Source organism: Diabrotica virgifera, chromosome 6, assembly GCF_917563875.1.
Source record: "Diabrotica virgifera virgifera chromosome 6, PGI_DIABVI_V3a".
Classification (NCBI taxonomy): domain Eukaryota; kingdom Metazoa; phylum Arthropoda; class Insecta; order Coleoptera; family Chrysomelidae; genus Diabrotica; species Diabrotica virgifera.
The window spans coordinates 189,101,857-189,125,421 of NC_065448.1; the positions used below are offsets into that span (position 1 = coordinate 189,101,857).

A 23,565-nucleotide genomic window follows, 5' to 3' on the forward strand; every position below is an offset into this window, starting at 1 on the left:
CGAGTTACGATCGATAAAGCTTCGAAAAATACTTATTTTGCAATTTGCAATTTGCATTGTGCACTAATTTTACAATATCTTGAGTTCTGATTATCGGATTTAAGTTTAGTAAACGGTTGTGTCTTCGTTTTTTATTAAGGAACAAATTTTATTTGAATTTTTTTTTCTATTTCTTTTAGTTTATGAGCGAGAGCATTATAAACAATTTATAAACAATTAAATTGTTTATAACAATTTTTTGACCAGTCGGATCGAAACCCCCCCTCGAAATTCGTAATCAGCAGCCAAAAATCTATAAGAAACCGTTGAGTTTGTCCATCAGAATTGAAAATGACACGGTGACCTCTATTTGGCGCCTAGACTAATACTAAAACAACGAAAATTCAGATTAAACACAAATTTATTATTTTTCTATTTTTAAAATTTCCGTTAAAATTTTGATTTTTCTTTTAATTTTTGAATTTTTCTTAACATTTTTAGTTCGTAATCAAATTTATACGTTTTTATACTAACTGCATCGAAAAATTAAAACAAAAACAATTAATTTTTTTTTCTTTTAAATTTCCCGATTCCCGGGAATTCCCGGGAAATCCAAATTACCGACTCCCGATTCCCGGGAAATCCAAACGGGCCGGGAAAATGGAGCTCTAGGCACGGTACTTAAAGAAGAAGATAGTATTTAAGGTTTCATCATTTATGCATTTTAAGCTTTCTACTGGGATTTGGTCTGGACCTACTACTTTACCTACTATTTTTGCTGCTTTTGCTTCGACTTCCACCTGCTCTGTTCTATTGTCTTTGAACAATTCATTTATGTATTTTGTCCGTCTCTTTAATTGTGCAGCGCCATGTGCAGTGAAAGGGTATAAATGTAAAATAAAACGTAGATATAAAGTTTTAATATATTATGTTTTAGTGTGTAAATAAATTAAAAATAAATATTAAAAAGAGTTTTTAAAATATAAGAAACCAAAAAACTCATTACAATCGGAACAACAATAAATATTATAGCCACAAGTTTTCTATCGATCAAAATATGATTTGAATATTTATCATCTGGGCTTGATATACATTTATCTTTTTCAGCCACATCCTTGTCTGTTTGATTTTTTTTATTCTTTTCGATTGGTTCATCATGCTTGTCTTGATTGGTTGATGGGAATATAGGTTTATTTCTATAAGTAACTAGTTGCGCGGAATTATTAGGAGGGTCATAGATTTCTTCAATTGTTGGCTTTTCTTTTTTATATGGATATTTATAAGTTGTGGGTATCTCCACTGACTGGTTTTTAATCTCTTTTTTGCGTTGGGAAATTTCTTGGGAAATTTCTATCTGAAAATGTTAATTTTACAAGTTTAGAAAAAACAACTTTTTATAATAACACGTTCTTATTATTTCTAGGATACAGTATAAAATTATAAACTCTTTTGTTGTTTCATTTCCTATGTCATGAAATAAAATAATTGTTTTGTAATCGATTTTAAACTCATGTAAGTACATAAATCAAAGAAAATGTTTAAAATGGTAAAAAATTAATGAAACATGTTTCGAAAGAAAGAACTATTAGACCAGTAAGGATCTGTTTTTAGGTGGATGTGAGAGGTGGCATACAGATTATTGCGGATAAAGTTAGGTGATAAATTCATTAATAATAATTGATTTATGCTCCTTCTCAAATATGCACGGAACATTAATAAAAAAAATACAAAAGACTAAGTTTTCACTCTAATGGCATATAACATATCCCACCAGAATGAAAACAATGGGAACCTTCTCTGGTTACACCTCCGAGGCTTCTACAATTTTCAAGCCATACGGATGCTGAGGCTAAGGAAGATGAGGGAATTCTACAATTTACAATTCACGTCACATCTGCTCAGCGCGGTAAAGTTCCAACGAGATTGGAACGTTGAGAAATGGGAGAGGCCTTTATTCGACATTTCGAATAGAAAAAAGGCTATAAAAAAAAATTAGTATTACATGGTCTTTAGAGAAGTTCTGAGTCGAGGCTGCCCCCCCCCTCTACGTTCTGTCCATTCTCCTATTTTCTGCTGGCGTGTTTCTTGATTTGCGTTCTTACTTTAACTCCGTGTGCGCTCATTTTCGCAGCAACTGCAGCAATTTATTGTCTTCGTTTTCTTAGATGTTCGTGTCTGCATTTTAAAATAACGAAGACCATCAATAAATGTTTGAACAGCCAACATTTCCATTATGTCTTCAGAAGCTGTTGAATAAGCAAATCGTACTAGCCTGGCAATATCTAGCTCATATTCTTGAAGAGCTTCATCTTTTTTTTTGTCTTCGGTTTTTAAGCTGTGCCTGATAGGCATACTCCAAATGCTCGTGGCCACATCGCATGTTTAATCTCTTCATAAGCTGCTTAAAATCATTCGTTTCCTCTACTGCTATGGTCTCAAGTACATCCAAAGCTTCTCCTCGAAGAGCAATTACCAGGTTTACAGCTTTGGCTTTTTCAAACCATCCGTTCGCTCTTGCAACTGTTTTAAACTGTTTCTTATAACTATTCCATGACGACTTTCCGTCGATATTTGGCACATTAATATGAGCAGGACTTTTACTCCCTTTAACTATCGGCCGTGGCATCAATTTGTATTTGGGCTCATCGCCTTTAATATCTGCTAAGATGGATTCCATACCCCTGTCTAACTTTTCTGTTTCCTCTATTTTCTTTTCCATTTCTTTCATCTCTTCTTCAAAAGCAGAGACTTGGTTTTTAGGGACGATATCTTGCCGTCAAAATCAGAAGTGGCTTTAGAGATACTAGCAGAGATGTCGTTAGCCATCTTGCTTTCAAGGGGTGAAATATCACCCGAAACTTTCGAAATGTTTTTCTCTAACGATGTAATGTCTGTCGAAACTTTCGAAACATGGAAGAAAACTTTCGAAATCTCGCCAGAAACTTGGGAGATTTCACCAGAATCTTGTTAGATTTCACCAAAAACTTTGTTCTCCAGTTTCGACGAAATCAAAGCAGCATCCTTGTCCTCAAATAAACAGGTCTCTGGGTCTTGACCCTCTTCTTGCAGAGCGTTATTTAGACGTTCGACTAGATCAGCTTTTTTCCAGTAGTGTCCAGGTCTCTCTCTTCTAATTCGTTTCTTAGCTCCTTAATGAGCAGTTCAGTAATTTTCTGCTTATACTGTGAAGACATGCTCACATACTTTATTTATTACGATTTATATTTATTTATTTAAGATTTTTCACTGTATTTAATGCGAATTTATATTCTTTATTATTATCCCACTTCTGCACCATTTGTTACAAAACTTTACTTTTCCTATTTGATTTATAAGCACTTATGTTTAATTTTAGTTGACTTTATTTAGTATTAATAACTTACATCTAAACAAATGAAAAATACTGAATTTATATCCTTTATTTTACAAACTACGATATTTAATTTATTTTATACGTTATTACACTAATCTAATAATTTATCTAATTACAAACAAATACACCGTGCCCCTTGCATATCAAACTACACCGACGTTTTAAAATTTACAACTGAACTCAATATACAATTTTGTTCCCTTTTTATAGAAACTTAATCTTTCGCGAACATTCAGGAAAGAAATTGTATGTTTACATAATACAGGTAAAAGAATAGTACAGAAAAATGGAGAAACAATATTTGCATAATAAATCAATAAATAAAGTCATAATAAAAATTTCTAAATAGGTTCCTAGTCGTAAATTAGTCTCGAAGTGATTTAGGGGCTGGGGACAAACCGGTTGACGGTCGGCACATTCGCAGCAATATCTTATTACCGGGGGCCGAAAGTCCCTTAAAATAAATACAAAGTTTCTCAAGATTCGAGAAAAATGAATTTAAATCACATTGAAAATTTTGACATACGTCAAAATTTTGCATATTGCTCCGTTCTCCTTAAGGTTTTCACAAAACAGGTCTGTTTCTATAGATACGTAGATTTAGTATACATAAACTCAAAAAAATTGTTTTGGAAAAAAGCGTATAACTTTTTTTAAAAATGGCTGCAGGTCTGATTTTTTTTATTTTGTCTATTTGATCAAATACTATAAATATATGTATTTCTAAAATTTTCAGATTTTTCCGTAAGGTTCGCCACATTCTAAAATCCGAATAACTGTTTTTTATGGGTAAACCCCAAACCAAAATAGATCACATAAACGCTTTTAGTGGCTACATATAAAGTGAAGTAACTGAGTAATTTAGAACATTTAAACATGGGAGAAACGTTCAAACCCCCAAAAACTCCCTAAAAACAGTTGTTTTTTGGACTTTTGAAGGTGACTAGCCTTACGAAAAGATCTGAAAAAAATTAGAAATATAGTCTTTGATAAAATACACAAACTAAAAAAATTAGACCTGCAGCCATTCCCAAAAAAAGTTACTTATACACTTTTTTCCATAAAAATAAAAGAAAATAACATAAACAGGGAATCCTGCTAATTGGCTGTATATTATAGCAAACATACTGTAGAATTAAAAAGACTTCTTTTTGTACCTATTGTATATAAAATTCATTAAAAAGAAAATATTTTTTTGAGGTTATGAACACTGTAGCTGCGGGTCTATAAAAAATAGACATGTTTTATGAAAGCCTCAAAAACGTGCTTGTATTGTGAATTTTTTTAAATTTTAAAATTGATTGCATCCCACCTAAAATAAGAGAAAAAAGTAAAACTAAGTTCTTGATGGTGGGGAAGGGTGAAGGTGGTGGTGGGTTAGTGATGGGTTAAAATTACGCCCAGTCTTATTTTTTAATCACCTAGAACTTTAGAAAATAAAAAAATTGAATTTTGAGGGTGAGGGAGGGTATATATTAATAATTGATTTATCCAGTCCATAAGAGGAAAGTTTGAAGGTCCATGTCACCAGCCCCCCCTTTTTCAATTTGAGGGTCAAAAAAAAGCTCATTCGTTTGTATTGCGTTAGTACTGGATTGTATCACCCTTCATTCGTTTGTACTGCCCCCACCCTTTTAAATCTGCCTGGAGGGGCTGGTGACATGCCATCCCCCCCTTTTTCGATTTAAGGGTCAAAAAAAAGCTCATTCGTTTGTATTGCGTTAGTACTGGATTGTATCACCCTTCATTCGTTTGTACTGCCCCCACCCTTTTAAATCTGCCTGGAGGGGCTGGTGATATGCCATCCCCCCCTTTTTCGATCTGAGGGTCCGGGATGGGTATGTTCGTTTGTACTGCGTTAGTATCGGATTGTATCGTCCTTATTTTGTTTGTACTGCCCCCACCCGTTTAGATTGGCCTGGGGGGGCCAGTGACATGCTACCCTCTATTCTGCACTTTTTGCCTTCTGAATGTCGAAAATAGGCTATTTCGTTTGTACTGCGTTAGTACTGGATTGTATCACCCTTCATTCTTTTGTACTGCCTCCACCCTTTTAAATCTGCCTGGAGGGGCTGGTGACATGCCATCCCCCCCTTTTTCGATATGGGGGTCCGGGATGGGTATGTTCGTTTGTACTGCGTTAGTATCGGATTGTATCGCCCTTATTTTGTTTGTACCGCCCCCACCCGTCTAGATTGGCCTGGGGGGCCAGTGACATGCTACCCTTCTACATTTAAAACAGGGGAGGATGAATGCTAGGAGTAAGGACACAAAATTAGCCAAAACTATTATAGTAACACCGCGGGTGTAAAATTTGGTAAATTCGTCAAAAATGTAACGAATTACATTTTGAAACTGAAAAACAGGCTTGCAAGCCACTCTCCATGGAGAATGGAAAGTTACACCCTCAGATGGATCTCGAAGTAGTTCTACGCTACCGATTTGAAAAATGGTACATGTATTTGTTGAAGATATTTTGAACAGCATTTTCGATCAGAAATCAGAGGAGCGACCTTGCCTTTTCCTACTAGGAAGAAATTTATCCATCCCCTCAATAAATTTTACAGTTTTACACGCTATCGATATGAAAATCAAAGATCTCATGCGGCGCATTCCGAAATGCACTCTTCGTTGTACAATTTCAACCTCTCTAGATAACTGATTAACTGAAACATACATACGGCAGAATTCATTGGAATCGAAAATTATTAAAAGTATTTGGAACATTAAATGAAAAGTTCCCATAATCAATGTTTTTCCTACCATCTAATGCGAGAGACCAGATAACAATAATTGCCGTTGCTATGTTATGGTAATTTATTTTCTAGAAAGGTTTGTATTGTTCATTTATGACTGCAATGAGATTCAGAATTTCCGTATTCCATTTGCAGAATAAATATAGTGTTAAAAACTTGCTTATACATTTGACGCACTGTCCGTCAACGTGTTAATTGACTCTAGAGATTCAGTGCCAAAACGAGACATTTTTATAGAAAAATATTTGCAAATATATGAAATGCCAAACTGACCTATTAAATAAACAATGACAGTGCAATTTTCGATTTTTTTACTATGGAATTATCGCTGTATAGACCAGATGGATCTGTTTTGAAGTGGATGTGAGAGGTGGCATTCCGATTTTTGCAGATAAAATTAGGTGGCAACTTCAGTAATTATAATTGGCTTATGCTCCTTCTCAAATATGTCCGGAACATTAATAAAAACCTTCAAATATTTAAAAATTTCGAAAAACATCGATTTTTTTCAACTTTTCAATCGTTTTTAAAACGATTCATTTTGGAACAAAGTCGTAGGGAAATAAAATAAAGATAATTGAATTTTTTGTGATATACGACTATAAAATACACTTAGTAGATTTTGCATAATAATTTTGCAATCTAAATTTTTTTAAAAAAGTTAAAACTTTTTATAAACTTTCTGAACAAAAAGTAGACCATTATTTAGAAGTTTGCTAATTTTTTTACATATAAAGATACGCCCTACCTATCTAATACACTTTACAGAACTTAAGTTGGTTTATTTAATCGGCCTCAGCAATGTTTTAAAGTTATACACAATTTTTTGGCTTATAAACAAATACAGTGAGGACGTTTGAGTTAATAAATACGAATAAATTAATTTTTCTGTTATTTATCAAATAAACATTTTTTTCTGTTTTAGGACAACAGTAAAATGTATCTCGAATTAACTAAATTAAATTCTTTCTTCTGTGTGTCTCAATTAATTAAAAAAAATTGGGCACCCTGTATAAATAATTATGTAATAAATAGAGAATTGAATAATCTTTTAAATAAGCTAGCACACGACCCACATTTTCATTTAAAAAAATCATCGGTTACGTCATCACACCCAGATGGATGACGTTAGTAGTATGATAGATATCCCAAAAATTATAATTTAAATATAAAAATCGACCTGTTTAGGAATTTATCTCCAGAGTTGCCCATTCTCGAGAAAATGAATTTATTCCAACTCAAACGTCCTCACTATATTTGTTTATAAGCAAAAAAATTGTTTATATCCTTAAAACAGTGCTGAAACCGCTTAAATAATCCGATATTAATTTTGTAAAGTGTATTGGATTGGTAAAGTAGCTCTCGATACGTAAAAAAATTAGCAAACTTCGAACAGGTCTACTTTTTGTTCAGAAAGTTTTTAAAAAATTTGAACTTTTTCTAAAAAAATTTAGATTGCAAAATTATTATGCAAAATCTATTAAGTCGATTTTAATGAAATTTGGTGGACGGATTGAGTATGTTGTAAGAATTTTCTAAGTAAAATACGAAGGTTCTAAGTGCAACCAAAGTGGTTGAAAAACATTAAATAGAAAAGGGGCTTATTTTGCCCTCTTATTTTGTATTTATTGCTATTTTTCAGAAAGGATTATCATTTAAGATATTTTATACCAGTCGTGTCGTATATCATACAAAATTCAATTATCTTTATTTTATTTCCCTATGACTTTGTTCCAAAAAGAATCGTTTTGAAGTTACAAGCAATAAAATTTGAAAAAAATCGATGTTTTTCGAAATTTTTAAAAATTTAAATTTTAATATTGTTCCAAACATATTTGAGAAGGAGCATAAGTCAGTTATAATTACTGAATTTGTCACCTAATTTTATCTGCAAAAATCGGAATGCCACCTCTCACATCCACCTCAAAACAGATCCGCCCTGGTCTATACAGCGATAATTCCATAGTAGAAATCGAAAATTGCAATGTCATTGTTTATTTAATAGGTCAGTTTGGCATTTAATATACTTGCAAATATTTTTCTATAAAAATGTCTCGTTTTGGCACTGAATCTGTAGAGTCAATTAACACGTTGACGGACAGTGCGTCAAATGTATAAGCAAGTTTTTGACACTATATTTATTTTACAAATGAAATACGGAAATTCTGAATCTTATTGCAGTCATAAACGAACAATACAAACCTTTGTCGAAACCAAATTGCCATAACATACAGCGGCAATTATTGTTATCTGGTCTCTGACATTAGATGGTAAGAAAGATATTGATTGTAGGAATTTTTCATTTAATGTTCCAAATACTTTTAATAATTTTCGATTCCAATGAATTCTGCCGTATGTATGTTTCAGTTAATCAGTTATCCAGAGAGGTTGAAATTGTACAACGAGAGTGCATTTCGGAATGCGCCGCATAAGATCTTTGATTTTCATATCGATAGCGTCTGAAACTGTAAAATTTATTGAGGGGATGGATAAATTTCTTCCTAGTAGGAAAAGACAAGGTAGCTGCTCTGATTTCTGATTGAAAATGGTGTTCAAAATATCTCCAACAAATATATGTAATATGTACCATTTTTCAAATCGTTACTACTCCGAGATCCATCTGAGGGGGTAAATTTCCATTCCCCATGGAGAGTGGAGAGTGGCTTGCAAGCCTATTTTTCAGTTTCAAAATTTAATTCGTTTCATTTTTGACGAATTTCCCAAATTTTACACCCGCGGTGTTACTACGTGCAAGGTTTGGCTGATTTTGTGTCCTTACTCCTAGCACTAATCCTTCTCTGTTTTAAATGTAGAACGGTAGGGGTAGTACAAACAAAATAAGGGCGGTACAATCCAGTACTAACGCAGTACAAACGAAATAGCCTATTTTTAACATTCAGATGGCAAAGAATGCATAGTAGAGGGGTAGCATGTCACTGGCCCCCCAGGCCAATCTAGACGGGTGGGGGCGGTACAAACAAAATAAGGGCGATACAATCCGATACTAACGTAGTACAAACGAAAATACCCATCCCGGACCCCCATATCGAAAAAGGGGGGGATGGCATGTCACCAGCCCCTCCAGGCAGATTTAAAAGGGTGGAGGCAGTACAAACGAATGAAGGGTGATACAATCTAGTACTAACGCAGTACAAACGAAATAGCCTATTTTCGACATTCAGAAGGCAAAAAGTGCAGAGTAGAGGGTAGCATGTCACTGGCCCCCCCAGGCCAATCTAGACGGGTGGGGGCAGTACAAACAAAATAAGGGCGATACAATCCGATACTAACGCAGTACAAACGAACATACCCATCCCGGACCCCCAGATCGAAAAAGGGGGGGATGGCATGTCACCAGCCCCTCCAGGCAGATTTAAAAGGGTGGGAGCAGTACAAACGAATGAAGGGTGATACAATCCAGTACTAACGCAATACAAACGAATGAGCTTTTTTTTGACCCTCAAATCGAAAAAGGGGGGGATGGCATGTCACCAGCCCCTCCAGGCAGATTTAAAAGGGTGGGGGCAGTACAAACGAATGAAGGCTGATACAATCCAGTACTAACACAATACAAACGAATGAGCTTTTTTTTGACCCTCAAATCGAAAAAGGGGGGGCTGGTGACATGGACCTAAAGTTTGATGCGGTACTGTCGACTCACAACACAGTGTTCATACGTTTTCATTTAGGTTCTACTATTTAAGAGGGAACGGTAGCGATCAACAGGTAGCAACAAACGCGTTCCAAGATTGCGGCTCTAATTTTGAATATTTTGTCGAGATATTTGGCACACATATTCGTAATATAATATGTGGAAATTACTCTACAACTAAATAAAATATTGAAAAAAGGAGCCTGTACCGCCATTAAGAAAGACAAAAAAATACATTTTCTTCAAATAAACTTTTTTATCCCATGCCTAGGTTTTGTGTAATCTTGGAACTAATAAAAATCGATTTTTTTATAACAAGAAATCAAAATTCACTGACTTGGCAACATTTCGCGCCTATGTGTATAAAAGTTATTATTTTTGATAGTATAAACGTCACTGTCAGTGTCGAATTACCGACGCACTGTTGCCTCACTTTTGAAAGTTCGCAGAACTTTCGCAATATTGGACCGCGTTTGTTGCCACCTGTTGATCGCTACTGTATCACCTTAAGTTATAGACCAGGGGTGGCCAAACTGCGGCTCGCGAGCCACATGCGGCTCTTTGAAGAATTACTTGTGGCTCTCGATAAGTACCCGAGATCCTTTTCACTTCTGTGTTACTATTTAAAAAAATATATTATCGTTCCTTATATGTGTTTCAGAATGTCTTTTAAATTACTGACAACAAATGTGAAAGACCAAATGCAACTCTGTAACAAATTCCATTTCCATCCAAGCTAAGAGTGATACGACACATCGAAAACTGCGCTAAAGAACATTAAGAGTGGCGCGACATAAAAGTCAGTAATCAACCCACTCCACACTGATTTGTATAGACTTAAAAGGATTAAACTAGAAAAACTTAACGAGTAAATAAGAAAATCAGAAGGAATATTGACCGAACTCCAAAATGGATTTAAAAACTTAAAATATTTTAAATCGTCTCTTCATTTTTTTCTGAATTCATTTGAAATAAACATAGTCGATAAGGTGACTTTTTTATTACCAATATATGACCCAAACAACATTTGGAGAATTAAAATTAATAGAGACGCAAGAAGATCAAGCTCGAAAATAAAATTATAATTCGACGCCGATTACCGAATTTTGGAAATTTGTACCAAAATCGAAGTACATACCCTAAGTTAAAAAAGGATGCTTGTCGAATTATTTCCATATTAGGAACAACATACTTGTGTGGACCATTTAATTCCATTTTAAAATTCGTGAAATCCTAACACATATCAATATTAACTAACCAGCATCTGAAAGAATTACTGATAAGTGCTATCACAAATTATTCACCAAATTTTAAAGAATTACCAAAAGAAGCAAAACAAATTTTGGACAGGGAAAGGAACGAAAACATTACAAACGTGACAAAAAAATTAAAAAAGAAACTTGAATTGGTTTGGACATATAACTAGAATGATCGAGAATAGACTAGTAAAGAAGGTGACAGATGCCAAGAGACAGGGGAAAAGAAGAAGGAGCAGACCTAGAAAGGGGTGGATGGAACAAATCCAGGAAATCGGGACCAAGAGACGGAAAACAGCGCAATAGGTGAAGGACATGGCAGGAGACCAGAAGGCGTGGACGAAATGGGTAAAAGATGGATAGGTGATAGGTGATAGTAAAGTTCGACTCTCTTATTGGGCATAAGGACAACGAGAAGAAGAATAAGGAAAACAAATATAATTAAGTTTTAATATTTCATAATTTTATTTCTGTTTTCAGTAAATAAGGGATCTGTTAAAAAACATTGTACATATTTTCTTTACATACTTTTTTAATATGTTTTTAATTGCGGCTCGCGAAAAATTTTACCTTGTGACAAGTGGCTCTGACTATCATGGAGCTTGGCCACCCCTGTTATAGACTCTTACCGTGCCTTAACCTTCCGATGACCAACATTTCTTTGTCGCACGGATGACCACCGGGGGTCAAAAATCACACCCAGTCAAAAATGACAATTGACAAAAACTTAAGTTGTTTTACGAAATAAAATAATATACATATTCGTAATTTTAATCTTAGTATTGTATAAATAAATGATAAATAAACATTAGTAAACATACATATAAGATGGGGTGTTCGGCAGGGATGTGTGCTTTTCCCTCTTTTGTTTAACATTTATTCGGAAGCCATATTTCAAGAGTCTTTGGAAGATGCAGAGATGGGAATCAAAGTGAATGGGGTATTGATCAACAACATAAGATATACTGATGATGCTGTCTTAATTTGTGACTACATAGCTGATCTTCAACAACTTGTCACTATAATTGGAGAATAGAGTAAGCGAATGATATTAGACCTTAATACCAAAAATACCAAATTAATGATCATCTTCAGAAACTTAGATGCATTTGAAAACTCCACCATAACACTGAATACTAAGTCCATTAAAAGAGTGAGCAAATTTAAATACCTTGAAACGTGGCTTTTTGAAGACTGGGCATCGGACAGGGAAGTAAATTGTCGCATTGAGCAAGCTCGGCAAGCTTTCATAAAATTCAGGAAGATACAGTGACCTGTTCAGAGTTCGATCTCACTATACACTGAGATCATACAAGGTTTACTAAATGCTACGTGTGGTCGGTGCTGCTATACGGCATAGAGGGCTGGACACTCAAAACAAGGGATATAAATGGATTAGAAGCCTTCGAAATGTGACTTTATCGCCGTACCCATAAAGATACCATGGATGGCGAAAGTCACAAATGTAGATTTCCTTGAAAGAATCAACCAAGAGCGCCAACTTTTCGAAAACATCAAGAAAAGGAAAACGGCGTATTTCGGTCACATCATGTGTAACGAAAAATACCAGTTCCTTCAACTTACAACACAGGGTAAAATTGAATGCAAGAGAGGAATAGGGCGCAAGAAAATGTCCTGGCTTCGAAACATAAGGCAATGGACAGGGATTAACGACATACAATCTCTGATATACATTGCAAGACACAGAGAATTAATGGAAAATGTAACATCCATTAGTGGATTTGCATCTGAAGAAGAAGTTTAACAGGTTTAACAAACAATAATTATTCTTCAATCTTGGAATGATTCTTACAAACACTTCCACATAATAGACAGTATTTACTTAATATAAAATTGGAATATGGAAGGCCGAGGGAGTTCGTTTTTGACCCCAAATTCAGAAAAGAATTTTTCTGGCATACATAATATCACAAGAGAGTGAGAATAAATTGAAAATAATGTGACAGTTTTTCGAAAAAGTGTTGTTTGGCAATAGGCACGAGAGCCCGCAGTACTCGAGTAGCTGTTGCCCAATGACAACAAATTTGAGAAAAAATGAAGCAATATTTTTTTATTTAAAAATCCACAAGGAAAAAAGTTTTCCTGTAGTTGGCTGTATACCATGTGATACAAAAACAATAAATGCTGTATAAAAGGTATATTTAAAAAAAAAAAAAAAAAAAAAAAAAAAACCGTTTGACTTGCCGTCAAACTTCCAACATGTGAACAAGTCACACCCAAATTTCAGATGTTACCTAGGGCAAAATTAAATTATATTTTAAACATCAAGGCTTAAGGTAGCTTTTTATACTTATGTTTCCTTAACGGACTACTTGAAATGGGCTTTGACCCACATATTTTTGTAAAATAGCATTTTGGTGGCTAACATGTACATTGCACGTAAGCACTGATGATGACTGGTAAACCAGTCGAAAACTAGTTATGTGAATTGATGTGGCCCTTTTGAGGGTTTTTTTTTTTTTTTTTTAAATATACCTTTTATACAGCATTTATTGTTTTTGATTTTTTTATTTATTTTTACTGCCGTGTGATATTTGTAAGGTTATTTTTTAATACGTGTATATAAAATTCAATTCAAGTCATGTAACACACATTTTTCAACTTTCAAAGTGAAAAGCACAGTTTATCAAATATTTAGATAAAGATATTAATAAAATATTAGTTAATTTTTTTACAAATACAGTTTTATTCATGAAATATTCTTACCCAAGTAAATAGAGCGCTTAAATTTGCCTACTTGTGTCCTCCTCGTGACAATTTGACATTAGATGCAGAACTAAAAGTATATTATGGATATTTTCTTAAATGTGACAGTTGTCAAAACTAGGAAACTAGTTGAAATTAAACAGAAACAATCTACTCAAAAATTCTAACTGTAATTTTCTACAATAGAAAATTACCAAATTCTGATTGGACAGAATTAAACACGTGATCAAAAATCTTCCTATACGGTTGGAAGTTTAAATCATTAAAAAAAAAAAAGAATATGTGTGTGTACTTTGTACGCACGTAAGAAGTTATACTTCTATTATATGATTTCTTAAAAATAAACATAATATATTAAACACCAAACTAATTTTGTGCCTACCTCTTTCAAAAAAATAAAGAGAAAGTATAGGATTGCACTGGATACGAACTCAAGACCTCTCGATCTCTGGCCGAATGCTATACCAAATACGCTACGAGGACTGTGTCTGTATCGGTTCGGACGTACCTAATGACAATTCACGGTAACAAACAGACAAGATATAATAAATATATTTATTATAATAAATATATATTATAAATTAAATTATAATAAATATATTTACTAAAAACACTAATATATTCTTTTCACACCTTTTCTTGCATTGTTATATTTATACATAATTAGAAAGATTTATCAACTATACGCGATACTCTCTGTGTGCGCATGCGTGCAGTATTATGAAATTTTACTCTCAATCGCGCCTATAGAAAGATAACTTCAATAATATGTAAAATATAGCGAATTTTTTTTATTACAAAATATGAGGGTATCTAAGAATAATTTTAAAGTCAAATAAAAAAATAATGAGTTTAAAATTGAAAATATTTCTGAATTTATTAAATAAACATTGGAGTCAAAATTGGTCATTCCAAGGTTAAGCACGAAACACTAAAACAAATTTCGCCGATACCGGCTTTTAGTCTATATAGCCTAATAAGATAAAAAAAAGTCAAAATGTAAATTCGTACAAGTTAAAACAAATTTTATATCAAAGTTTAGGTGGGTACAAAAGATATTTTCAAGAAAGTATCCAAATCATACAAGGGGATCATTATTTAAATAATTAAAAAGGGGTCATTTTTGCTAAAAAAAATACTTTTTTAACTGCTGAGGTAATTCACTTATCAATGAAGGTCTACGGGACTTTTTTCTGCAAAGTTGAAGGATAAATCTTTCACATAAGACTTACTAAATTAAATTTGACCCCCTATTTATTTAAATAATTGTATTTAAACTTTAAAAACAAATTTGCAAAAAATTATTTTTAGCGTTTTAAATAAGCACTATAAAATATCTTATTTTACAGACTCAGTTTCGAGATGTTACCAGTATTAAGCAAAACAAAAAAGGTCAAAAATATTTAATATTTTTTGAGATATTTAATTTGTTTTTTAAAGGTTACTATATTTTCAATTGCAAAAACGCGGTTGTTGCCAAAGAAATATTCACCTGCTTAAGATCTCATTATTTTTATTTTTATGTAAATTTTTGATAAATGTATTGATAAATTCAAATTTTAATTAAACTCCCCCCTAAAATGGCATTTGAAAATTATTCAAATTTGTTTATAATTTGTTTTTTTAATAACGTCGCAAGGATTAAGTATTTTGAAATGCCGTTTCGATAATTGGGTTCCTAGGAATTTTTTACTAATTAACAAAATTTTTTGTCGTTTTTTCTTCTTCTTTTTTTTCTTGGAGTTATATTACTACGGGCCCTTTTAGGGTTAAATTTTATTAAGAATGTCGAATCCCTGAGTTGTAGATTCTAGACTTAAAAATATTAAGATTTAACTCAAATCTCTTAAATAAAATGTGGCTACTTACTGAGTTACAGGGTGTTTTATTTAAAAATTTAAAAATTATTGTTACCAAGCACTTTAAAACTATTTGATGTATCCTTATCATACTTGGCAGAAAGTGTGGCTATTATACACCCTACCAAATTGTGATTAATAAACGTTTCTAGCTAGTGCCAGAGGCGTGCGACAGGGGATAGTGAATGATTGACCCTTTCCAAATTCTACGCCACTGAGTGAATTACTATTGTAGCGAAATTTTTCGATTCTCCAATACTTTGTATGTAAATAATTTTATTGGTATCGATAAAGTCATCAGTTTGAGAGATATTGGAAGTTTAAAATGAATCAATGAATGAATCAAAATAACTATGCCGTTTCATTTTTAACGTCCAATATCTCGAAAACCAATGACTTAATCGTTACCAGTAAGGAGTATATTATTTACATAGAAAGTATTGGAGAATCGAAAAATTTCGCTAAAATAGTAATTCCCTCAGTTGCGTAGAATTTGGGAAGGGTCAACCCTTAACTGTCCCCTGTCGTACGCCTCTGGTGGTAGCTAGAAACTTTTATTTATCACAATTTAGTAGATTGTATAGTACTCACACTTTCTGTCAAGTATGATAAGGATACGTCAAATAGTTTGAAAGTGCTTGGTAAAAATAATTTTTAAATTTTTAAATAAAACACCCTGTAACTCAGTAAGTATTCATATTTTATTTAAGTGGTTTTAAACCAATCTTAATATTTTTAGGTCTAGAATCTACAACTTAGAGATTCAACCTTTTTAATGAAACTTAACCCAAAAAGGGCCCGTAGTAATATAATTCCAAGAAAAAAAAAGAAGAGGAAAAAAAGACAAAAAAATTTGTTAATTAGTTAAAAATTCCCAGGAACCCAATTATCGAAATGGCATTCCAAAATATTTAATCCCCGCGACGCTATTAAAAAAACAAATTATAAACAAATTTGAATAATTTTCAAATGGAATTTTAGGGGGAAGTTTAATTGAAAATTGAATTTATCAATACATTTTTCGAAAACATACATAAAAATAAAAGTAATAAGATTTAATACAGGTTAATATTTCTTTGGCAACAACCGCGTTTTTGCAATTGAAAATAGAGTAATATTTACTAAACAAATTAAATATATCAAAAAATATTAAATATTTTTGCACCAATTTTTTTTCTTTTAATACTGATAACATACCGCAACTTATCCTGTAAAACAAGATATTTTATAGTGCTTATTTAAAACGCTAAAAATAATTTTTTGTAAATTTGTTTTTAAAGTTTTATTTATAATTATTTAAATAAATAGGCGGCCAAATTTAATTTATTAACTCTTATGTGAAAGATTTACCCTTCAACTTTAAAGAAGACAATCCTACAGACCTTCATTAATAAATAGATGACCTCAGCGGTTAAAAAAGTAATTTTTATGCAAAAATGACCCCTTTTTAATTATTTAAACAATGATCCCCTTGTATGATTTGGATACTTTCTTGAAAATATCTTTTGTACCCACCTAAACTTTGATATAAAATTTGTTTCAATCTGTACGAATTTACATTTTAATTTACATATAGGGTAATTTTATTTTACTAGACTAATATGTAAATAGAGTAAAATAATATGTAAAATACTCACTGCCGCACGGGCTACTGTAGCAACAGCTGCTATCGATCCAACTATAACTTTTGTCCAATCGATTTCATCGCTATTTTCAGTAGATCTGGAAAATCCAGAATCTTTAGATACGTATCCCATACTGCGAGAAGATCTTAGAAAAGAAGGAATTCTTTTGTAAATTTCAAGATAATCTAGAAGCGCCTGAGCAAAATGCTCACTATTTTTGGTTAAAACGTTGTAGTCCATCTGCATCCAGTTCCAACGATTGCTACGCAGAAAATCGGACAAGTCCCATACGTATTTTTCAGTTGTACCTGACAAAAAATAATTTAGTTTATACAAAGAAACAACACTACACTCAAGTTGCATGTTTACTAAAGGACTGACAGCAGTACAGTAAGCTTGAATCGATACATATTTAAGCAAATGCAACCTATTCTACGAAAAATTAACTCTTTCAAGCGTAGCAGTATTTCGGCACAATAATTTACCTTATAGTCGGAGAGATAAAAGCGGATTTTGCTCGTGATAAGTAATATAGATAAACTTTATGGGGATATGTTGAATCAGTTGTGTACATGACTTTTCCCTAAGGGCGGAGAACAAAGTGGGGGACACCGGCAGTTATACGGGGGTCGAAGTCGCGGTTTTTGTTATTTTTTTTGTGACGCTCATGATCGAGATAGTGCACTAAAATTTGGGAATAAGTAGATCATGACGTAACTAAGCAAAATCTCCAGAGACGGAAGGCTGCGTGGGGACAAAGGGAAGGCGAGCAGGGGTGAACATAAAAATTTTAAAGGCCTTTGGTGACGTTCGTGATCGAGGTAGAGCACCAAAATTTGGGAATAAGTAGATCATGACGTAACTAAGCAAAATCTCGAGTGGTGGAATGCTGCGAGGGAGACATAGGGTAGCCGGTAGGGGTGAATATAAAAATTATAAGTGGTTTTATGGCGTTCGTCTTTACAATTTTTATATTCACTCCTGCCCACCACACCTTTGTCCTCCACGCAGCGTTCCGCCTCTGGGGGAGTTGGTTAGTTACGTCATGATCTACTTATTCCCAAATTTTTGTGCACTATCTCAACCATAAGCGTCATAAAAAAATAATAAAAACCGCGACTTTGACCCCTTATAACCCTCGTCACCCTACTACCTAACTATTCTGGTTTACGCCCTAAAGATTTTGCTTTGTTACGTCATGATCTTCTTATTCCCAAATTTTGGTGCACTATCTCGATCATGAGCGTCACAAAAAAAAGAATGTGTGTTTACTTTGTACGCACGTAAGAAGTTATATTTCTATTATATGATTTAAACGAAATTAATATACTTTTGGAAGATATTCTTCTTTAGCGGCGATTCGATTGAGGGTAAAATTGTACATAAATCTGCCCGCCTGCGCACAGAGACAGTATGTAGTTCCTTGCTAATCTTTCAAGATAGGTATGTATGTATCTGTATCCGTGCAGATAAGTCATTAAAAGAATATATTAGTGTTTTTAGTAAATGTATTAGTTATTATAATTCTTGTGTTTTTGGATTTGTGTTTCTCTGTAGTAAAATAATAAAATATTATGTAGGCATATCATTTTTACACGCCGTGTTGTGTAATTATATCCGAAACTTACATGTCAATTGCAATGACCTCGCTAGTGTAGTTGGTAGGGCGTTAGGCCCGAGATTGGAACGACGCGGGTTCCAATCCTGGGCGATTCATATTTTTTTTTTATTTTTGGTTGTTTTAATAAAAATTTTTTGAAAGTGGTAGATAAGAAAGTTTGTTTAATTTTTAAATAAAATAAAAATAACCTGTTAAGTATATTTACTTCGTTGAAATTACCTATATAATAGGAGAATACCTTCTTACGTGCGTACAAAGTACACACACATTCTTTTTTATTTATAGTTTATTTAAATATTGAACTAATTTATACTTACTACTTCTCAAACATTTTTATTAAAACAGTGCGAAAAATTAAAATAATAAAAGAATAAAACACACACAAACACATTAAAAATGCCACAAATGATTTCTGAACATTAATTTTCGGAAAATCTTTTAACTAAATACGTATTTTCTGAAAATAAAATTATATAATAAATATACTTACAATCATAAAATGTATAAAAAAAATAAAAAAATAAAAGTTTTTATTGGGATTCGAACCAGCTATCAGCGCGGTTGGTATATTGGGGTTCATTCGCCTTAAACGTTTCGCCACGGAGGCAATGTGTCATTATGTGCGAAGATCGACTAACTAAACGGATTAAGCTTTTGACATTTTTGAATTAAATTAAATTATTTTAATTTTGAATTGAGATTATTTAGAATTGAAAAAGTACAACAAAACATGAGTAAGAAAACAATATATTAGGTGAACATTGATAGAAATTTTGATGGTAATCAAATTATGTAAATAAAAGTATTACATACTATGTATTTTGGTAGGTTCAAATAGGTAGGTACCTATGATACATTTACAATTATTACGTACCTGTTGCTTTTAAAAACTATTTAAATGTCACTACAATTATAAACTTTTTTGTTTCTCTCCTCACAACAATAAAACTAATATATTATACATTTGTTTACCTTCATATTGAACAATTATTTATTATTGACAGATCACTTCAACACCCAATCAGAGCCCGTATAACGACTAATACCATACTGTCGGTGTGCGCATGCGCGCAGATTAATATAAATTCACCCTCAATCTCAATCGCGCCTAAAGGAGTATAACTTCAAAAATACCTTAAAACTACCCTCGTCTCCCACTCTGGTTTGCGCCCGTAGGGGAAAGTCATGTACACAAATGATTCAACATATAGTTGGAACGAACAAAATCCTCTCCCAGCTCTTGGAATATTAGGTAATGGAAAAATGTTGTAAAAAGTTTTTCACAGAAATTATATTTCAAAATAAAGATTTAAATGAACTAAAACTAAAAAAATTTTCATAAACTTATTTTAAAAAATACGTAAAAAATTTAAAATACTAGTACTAGTAAACTAACATTAGTTTAGTCCTAACAGAGCACGTGCGACCAAGTTTTCGTAGGAATTTGTGCCAGGTTGAGCAGGCAGTAGGTGAGATGTAATTCATAGATCTCCCTAGCCTTCTTTTCCTCAGAATTCGTATGGTTTGAAAATTATATAAACAGCGAAGACGTAACCGGTAACTTGGTCTCAATAAAACTTTTATTTTAATATTATTTTTAATAATAATTTTAAAAAACCCTTTACACCGTCGGGTTTAAGAGGTTTTCGATTATGTACATATTATTTATGTATGTATGTATTATTTTTAATGTTAATGAAGTAATACTTTTGACTGTTGTAAGCAGATGCCGCCACGATACCCGTATCATGTTAGTTTGTTGTAATTCGGTACTAGCAATCTGATTGGTTTTAGTTCATTCAGAGAAAGTCATATACACTCCCTGATGATAGCGAAACATGATGATGAAAAGGAGCCCTCCTAGCAAATTTACAGTATTTTCTAGAAAACATAAACACTCACACCAACAAATATGTATGGTCTAAAATTGAACATCAAAAAGACTAAATTTATTATTGTAATGAGAAAGACATACACCAAAGTAAATTTAACCATAAATAATAAGCAAGTGGAAAGAGTTACGTCCTACAAATATTTAGGGGTTTGGTTCACTGATACTAATGACCAGACAAGATAAATTAAGAGGCGAATAGAAATAGCGAGACAATCAAATTTTTATTAAAATGAAAAAGATCCTATGCTGCCAGGACATAAATTTGAAATTAAAAACGAGAATGTTAAGGTGCTATGTTTTCTCCGTACTTTTGTACGGCATGGAAGCTTGGTCACTGAAAAAGATAAACATCAAAATATTGAGGCATTCGAGATGTGGTGCTACAGGAGAATGTGGAAAATTCCATGGACACGGACAGATAGAGTGACAAATCAAGATGTTTTGCTGAAAATGGGGGAGAAACGTGAAGTCGTAAACACAATACATACAAACGAGAAAACTGGAATATCTAGGCCCCATAATGAGAGGCGAAAAGTACTCCCTGCTAAGGCATCATCCAAGGAAAAATCTCGGGAGAAAGGAATGTGGGACGTAGAAGGATTTCCTAGTTGCCAAATTTGAGGTAGTATGTAATACAGGTGCAGTTCAATACAATTGTTCAGAGCTGCAGCCAACAAAGTTAAAATTGCTGTGATGGTAGCCAACCTCCGATAGTAGACGGTACTGCAAGAAGAAGAAGATGATAGCCTAGGAGCTTCAAACCAGTTAGGGTGTTTATGGCACTCACTGTGCCATAATTATTATTTACCCGGTAAAATTATTATTTATTTATATTTTAGTTATCATAAAAGCTGAATAGTGCGCCTGTGATGTTATTGGAATTTCTGGTTTTGACACTCTCTGCATAATGGAATGCGCCATAAGACAGTCTGCGTTAAATCTTTGTCGAGAGTTAATGTGTAATGCGAACCGTTCATTTTTAAATATTGTTGTATATATTTAAATTCGGGTCCAAAACGTCCTTCGACGTTGTCCGATGCCTTGTTGCCAATATCTTCTATCGTTTCAGTTTTCATCTTCTAATCCTCGTACAACGTAAACTATTGCCCTAACATGTGATAATGCAGTTATTAGCTAAAAAAAATTATTCAAGTTAAAATTTCGATAGGGCTTTTACCTTTCTCTATGTGAAAACAAAGAATTCAACTCAACAACCGACGTGCTTCGTGTAAAGTCCTATAATGGCTTAGGGTAGATCCTTTGTTATTTCATCCATGTTCAAGATTTACCAATTAATATTTTAATGTAAGGCATCTAATCGACATTTTAACGGTTTTAACTGATGTATTTTTGGTAGCTTAGCATGTAGAGCTTTCAAAGAATACTGATGATGCTCTCTTTAGAGCGAGAACGTTCTGTATTGTATTTTGAGCCCGTCTTGGATTTTTTTTAAATAAATATACATTTTACACAAGATTTTTCTTTAATTTTTGCAATTATTGGTACAGGAAATTCTTCCTTGTGGGAAGAAGGACAGGTGTGGGAGAAACTGATAAATTGCATGTGAAAGTAGGATTGCACCAAGGCTCTGTGCTTAGTCCGTATTTATTCTCATTAGTTTTGGACCAGATAACAGCGAAACTACAGGGTAACATTCCATGGTGCTTAATGTATGCTGATGATGTCGTGTTAGTAGGAAATAGTGAAAGAGACTTAGAACAAAAACTGGAACAGTGGAGACAAGCTCTGGAGGAAAAAGGTTTAAAACTTAGTAGGACAAAAACAGAGTATTTGCAATGTTCATTTAAAGATGGAGGTACTACAAATAAAATGGTATCTTTGGATGGTGAAATGGTTGTGAAAAGAAATAGTTTTAAGTACCTAGGATCGGTATTACAGAGTAATGTAGAAATAGATGGAGATGCATGCAGTAGAATTAGGGATGGATAAAGTGGAAAGAAGCGAGTGGTGTGTTGTGTGACAGAAAAATTCCAATGAAGCTAAAGGGAAAATTCTACAAAACGGCCATAAGACCGGCTATGATGTACGGAACTGAATGTTGGGCAGTGAAAAAGAAAAAGGAACAACGAATGCATGTGGCGGAAATAAGAATACTTAGATGGATGAGTGGAGTGACAAAGAAGGATAAAATTAGAAATGAGTATATTAGGGAAATTCTAGGTGTGGCACCAATTGATGCCAAAATGCGAGAGCATAGGTTAAGATGGTCTGGTCATGTTCAACGTCGAGACGTTAATCACCCAATAAGAAGAATAGCTGACGTGAAGATTCCTTGAAGGAGTAGGAGAGGAAGACCAAAGAAGACCTGGGGGGAGGCGATAAGGCAGGACATGTTGGTAAAGGGGATTAACATTGATATGACCCAAGATAGAATTGTGTTGAGAAATGCAATTAGGGAAACCGACCCCGCATAGGGATAAGGCAAAGAGAATGATGATGATGATGAAATTCTTCCTTGCAGATTTTCTAATCATCGAATCTTGAATAACGGTGCTTTCGGATCTCGTAATGATTGCTATAAAAATAATGGCCAACTATCCAAAATATTACGATGGACAAGAAAAAAAAATCGCTTACCCATAAATATGCGTTTGTCTGGAAATCCTGAAATACCTGGTCTAGCTTCACTAAAACCACCAGCACCAAATGAATATTCCTTGTTGAAGACCACAACACTTAGTTGCCAAATATTGGGTTCCAGATCATATGCGTACAAGTAAACGCTTTCACCAGACATGTCTTACAGTTCAGAAATATCTGAAAACCCTTTCATGGGACTTTGCTATCTATATAAATGTGAAA

General features: G+C 33.4%; 1 protein-coding gene across 1 annotated transcript; it reads right to left on the reverse strand.

Annotated features, from left to right (window-relative positions):
• Positions 1–890: 890 nt before the first annotated feature.
• LOC114328053 (uncharacterized) lies at positions 891–23,565 on the reverse strand. The gene is made up of 3 exons (XM_028276798.2): positions 23,341–23,565; positions 17,240–17,535; positions 891–1,333 (listed from the first exon to the last, which is right to left on the reverse strand). The coding sequence occupies exons 1-3, from the start codon at positions 23,498–23,500 to the stop codon at positions 929–931; spliced, it is 861 nt and encodes a 286-aa protein (XP_028132599.2). The 5' UTR covers positions 23,501–23,565; the 3' UTR covers positions 891–928.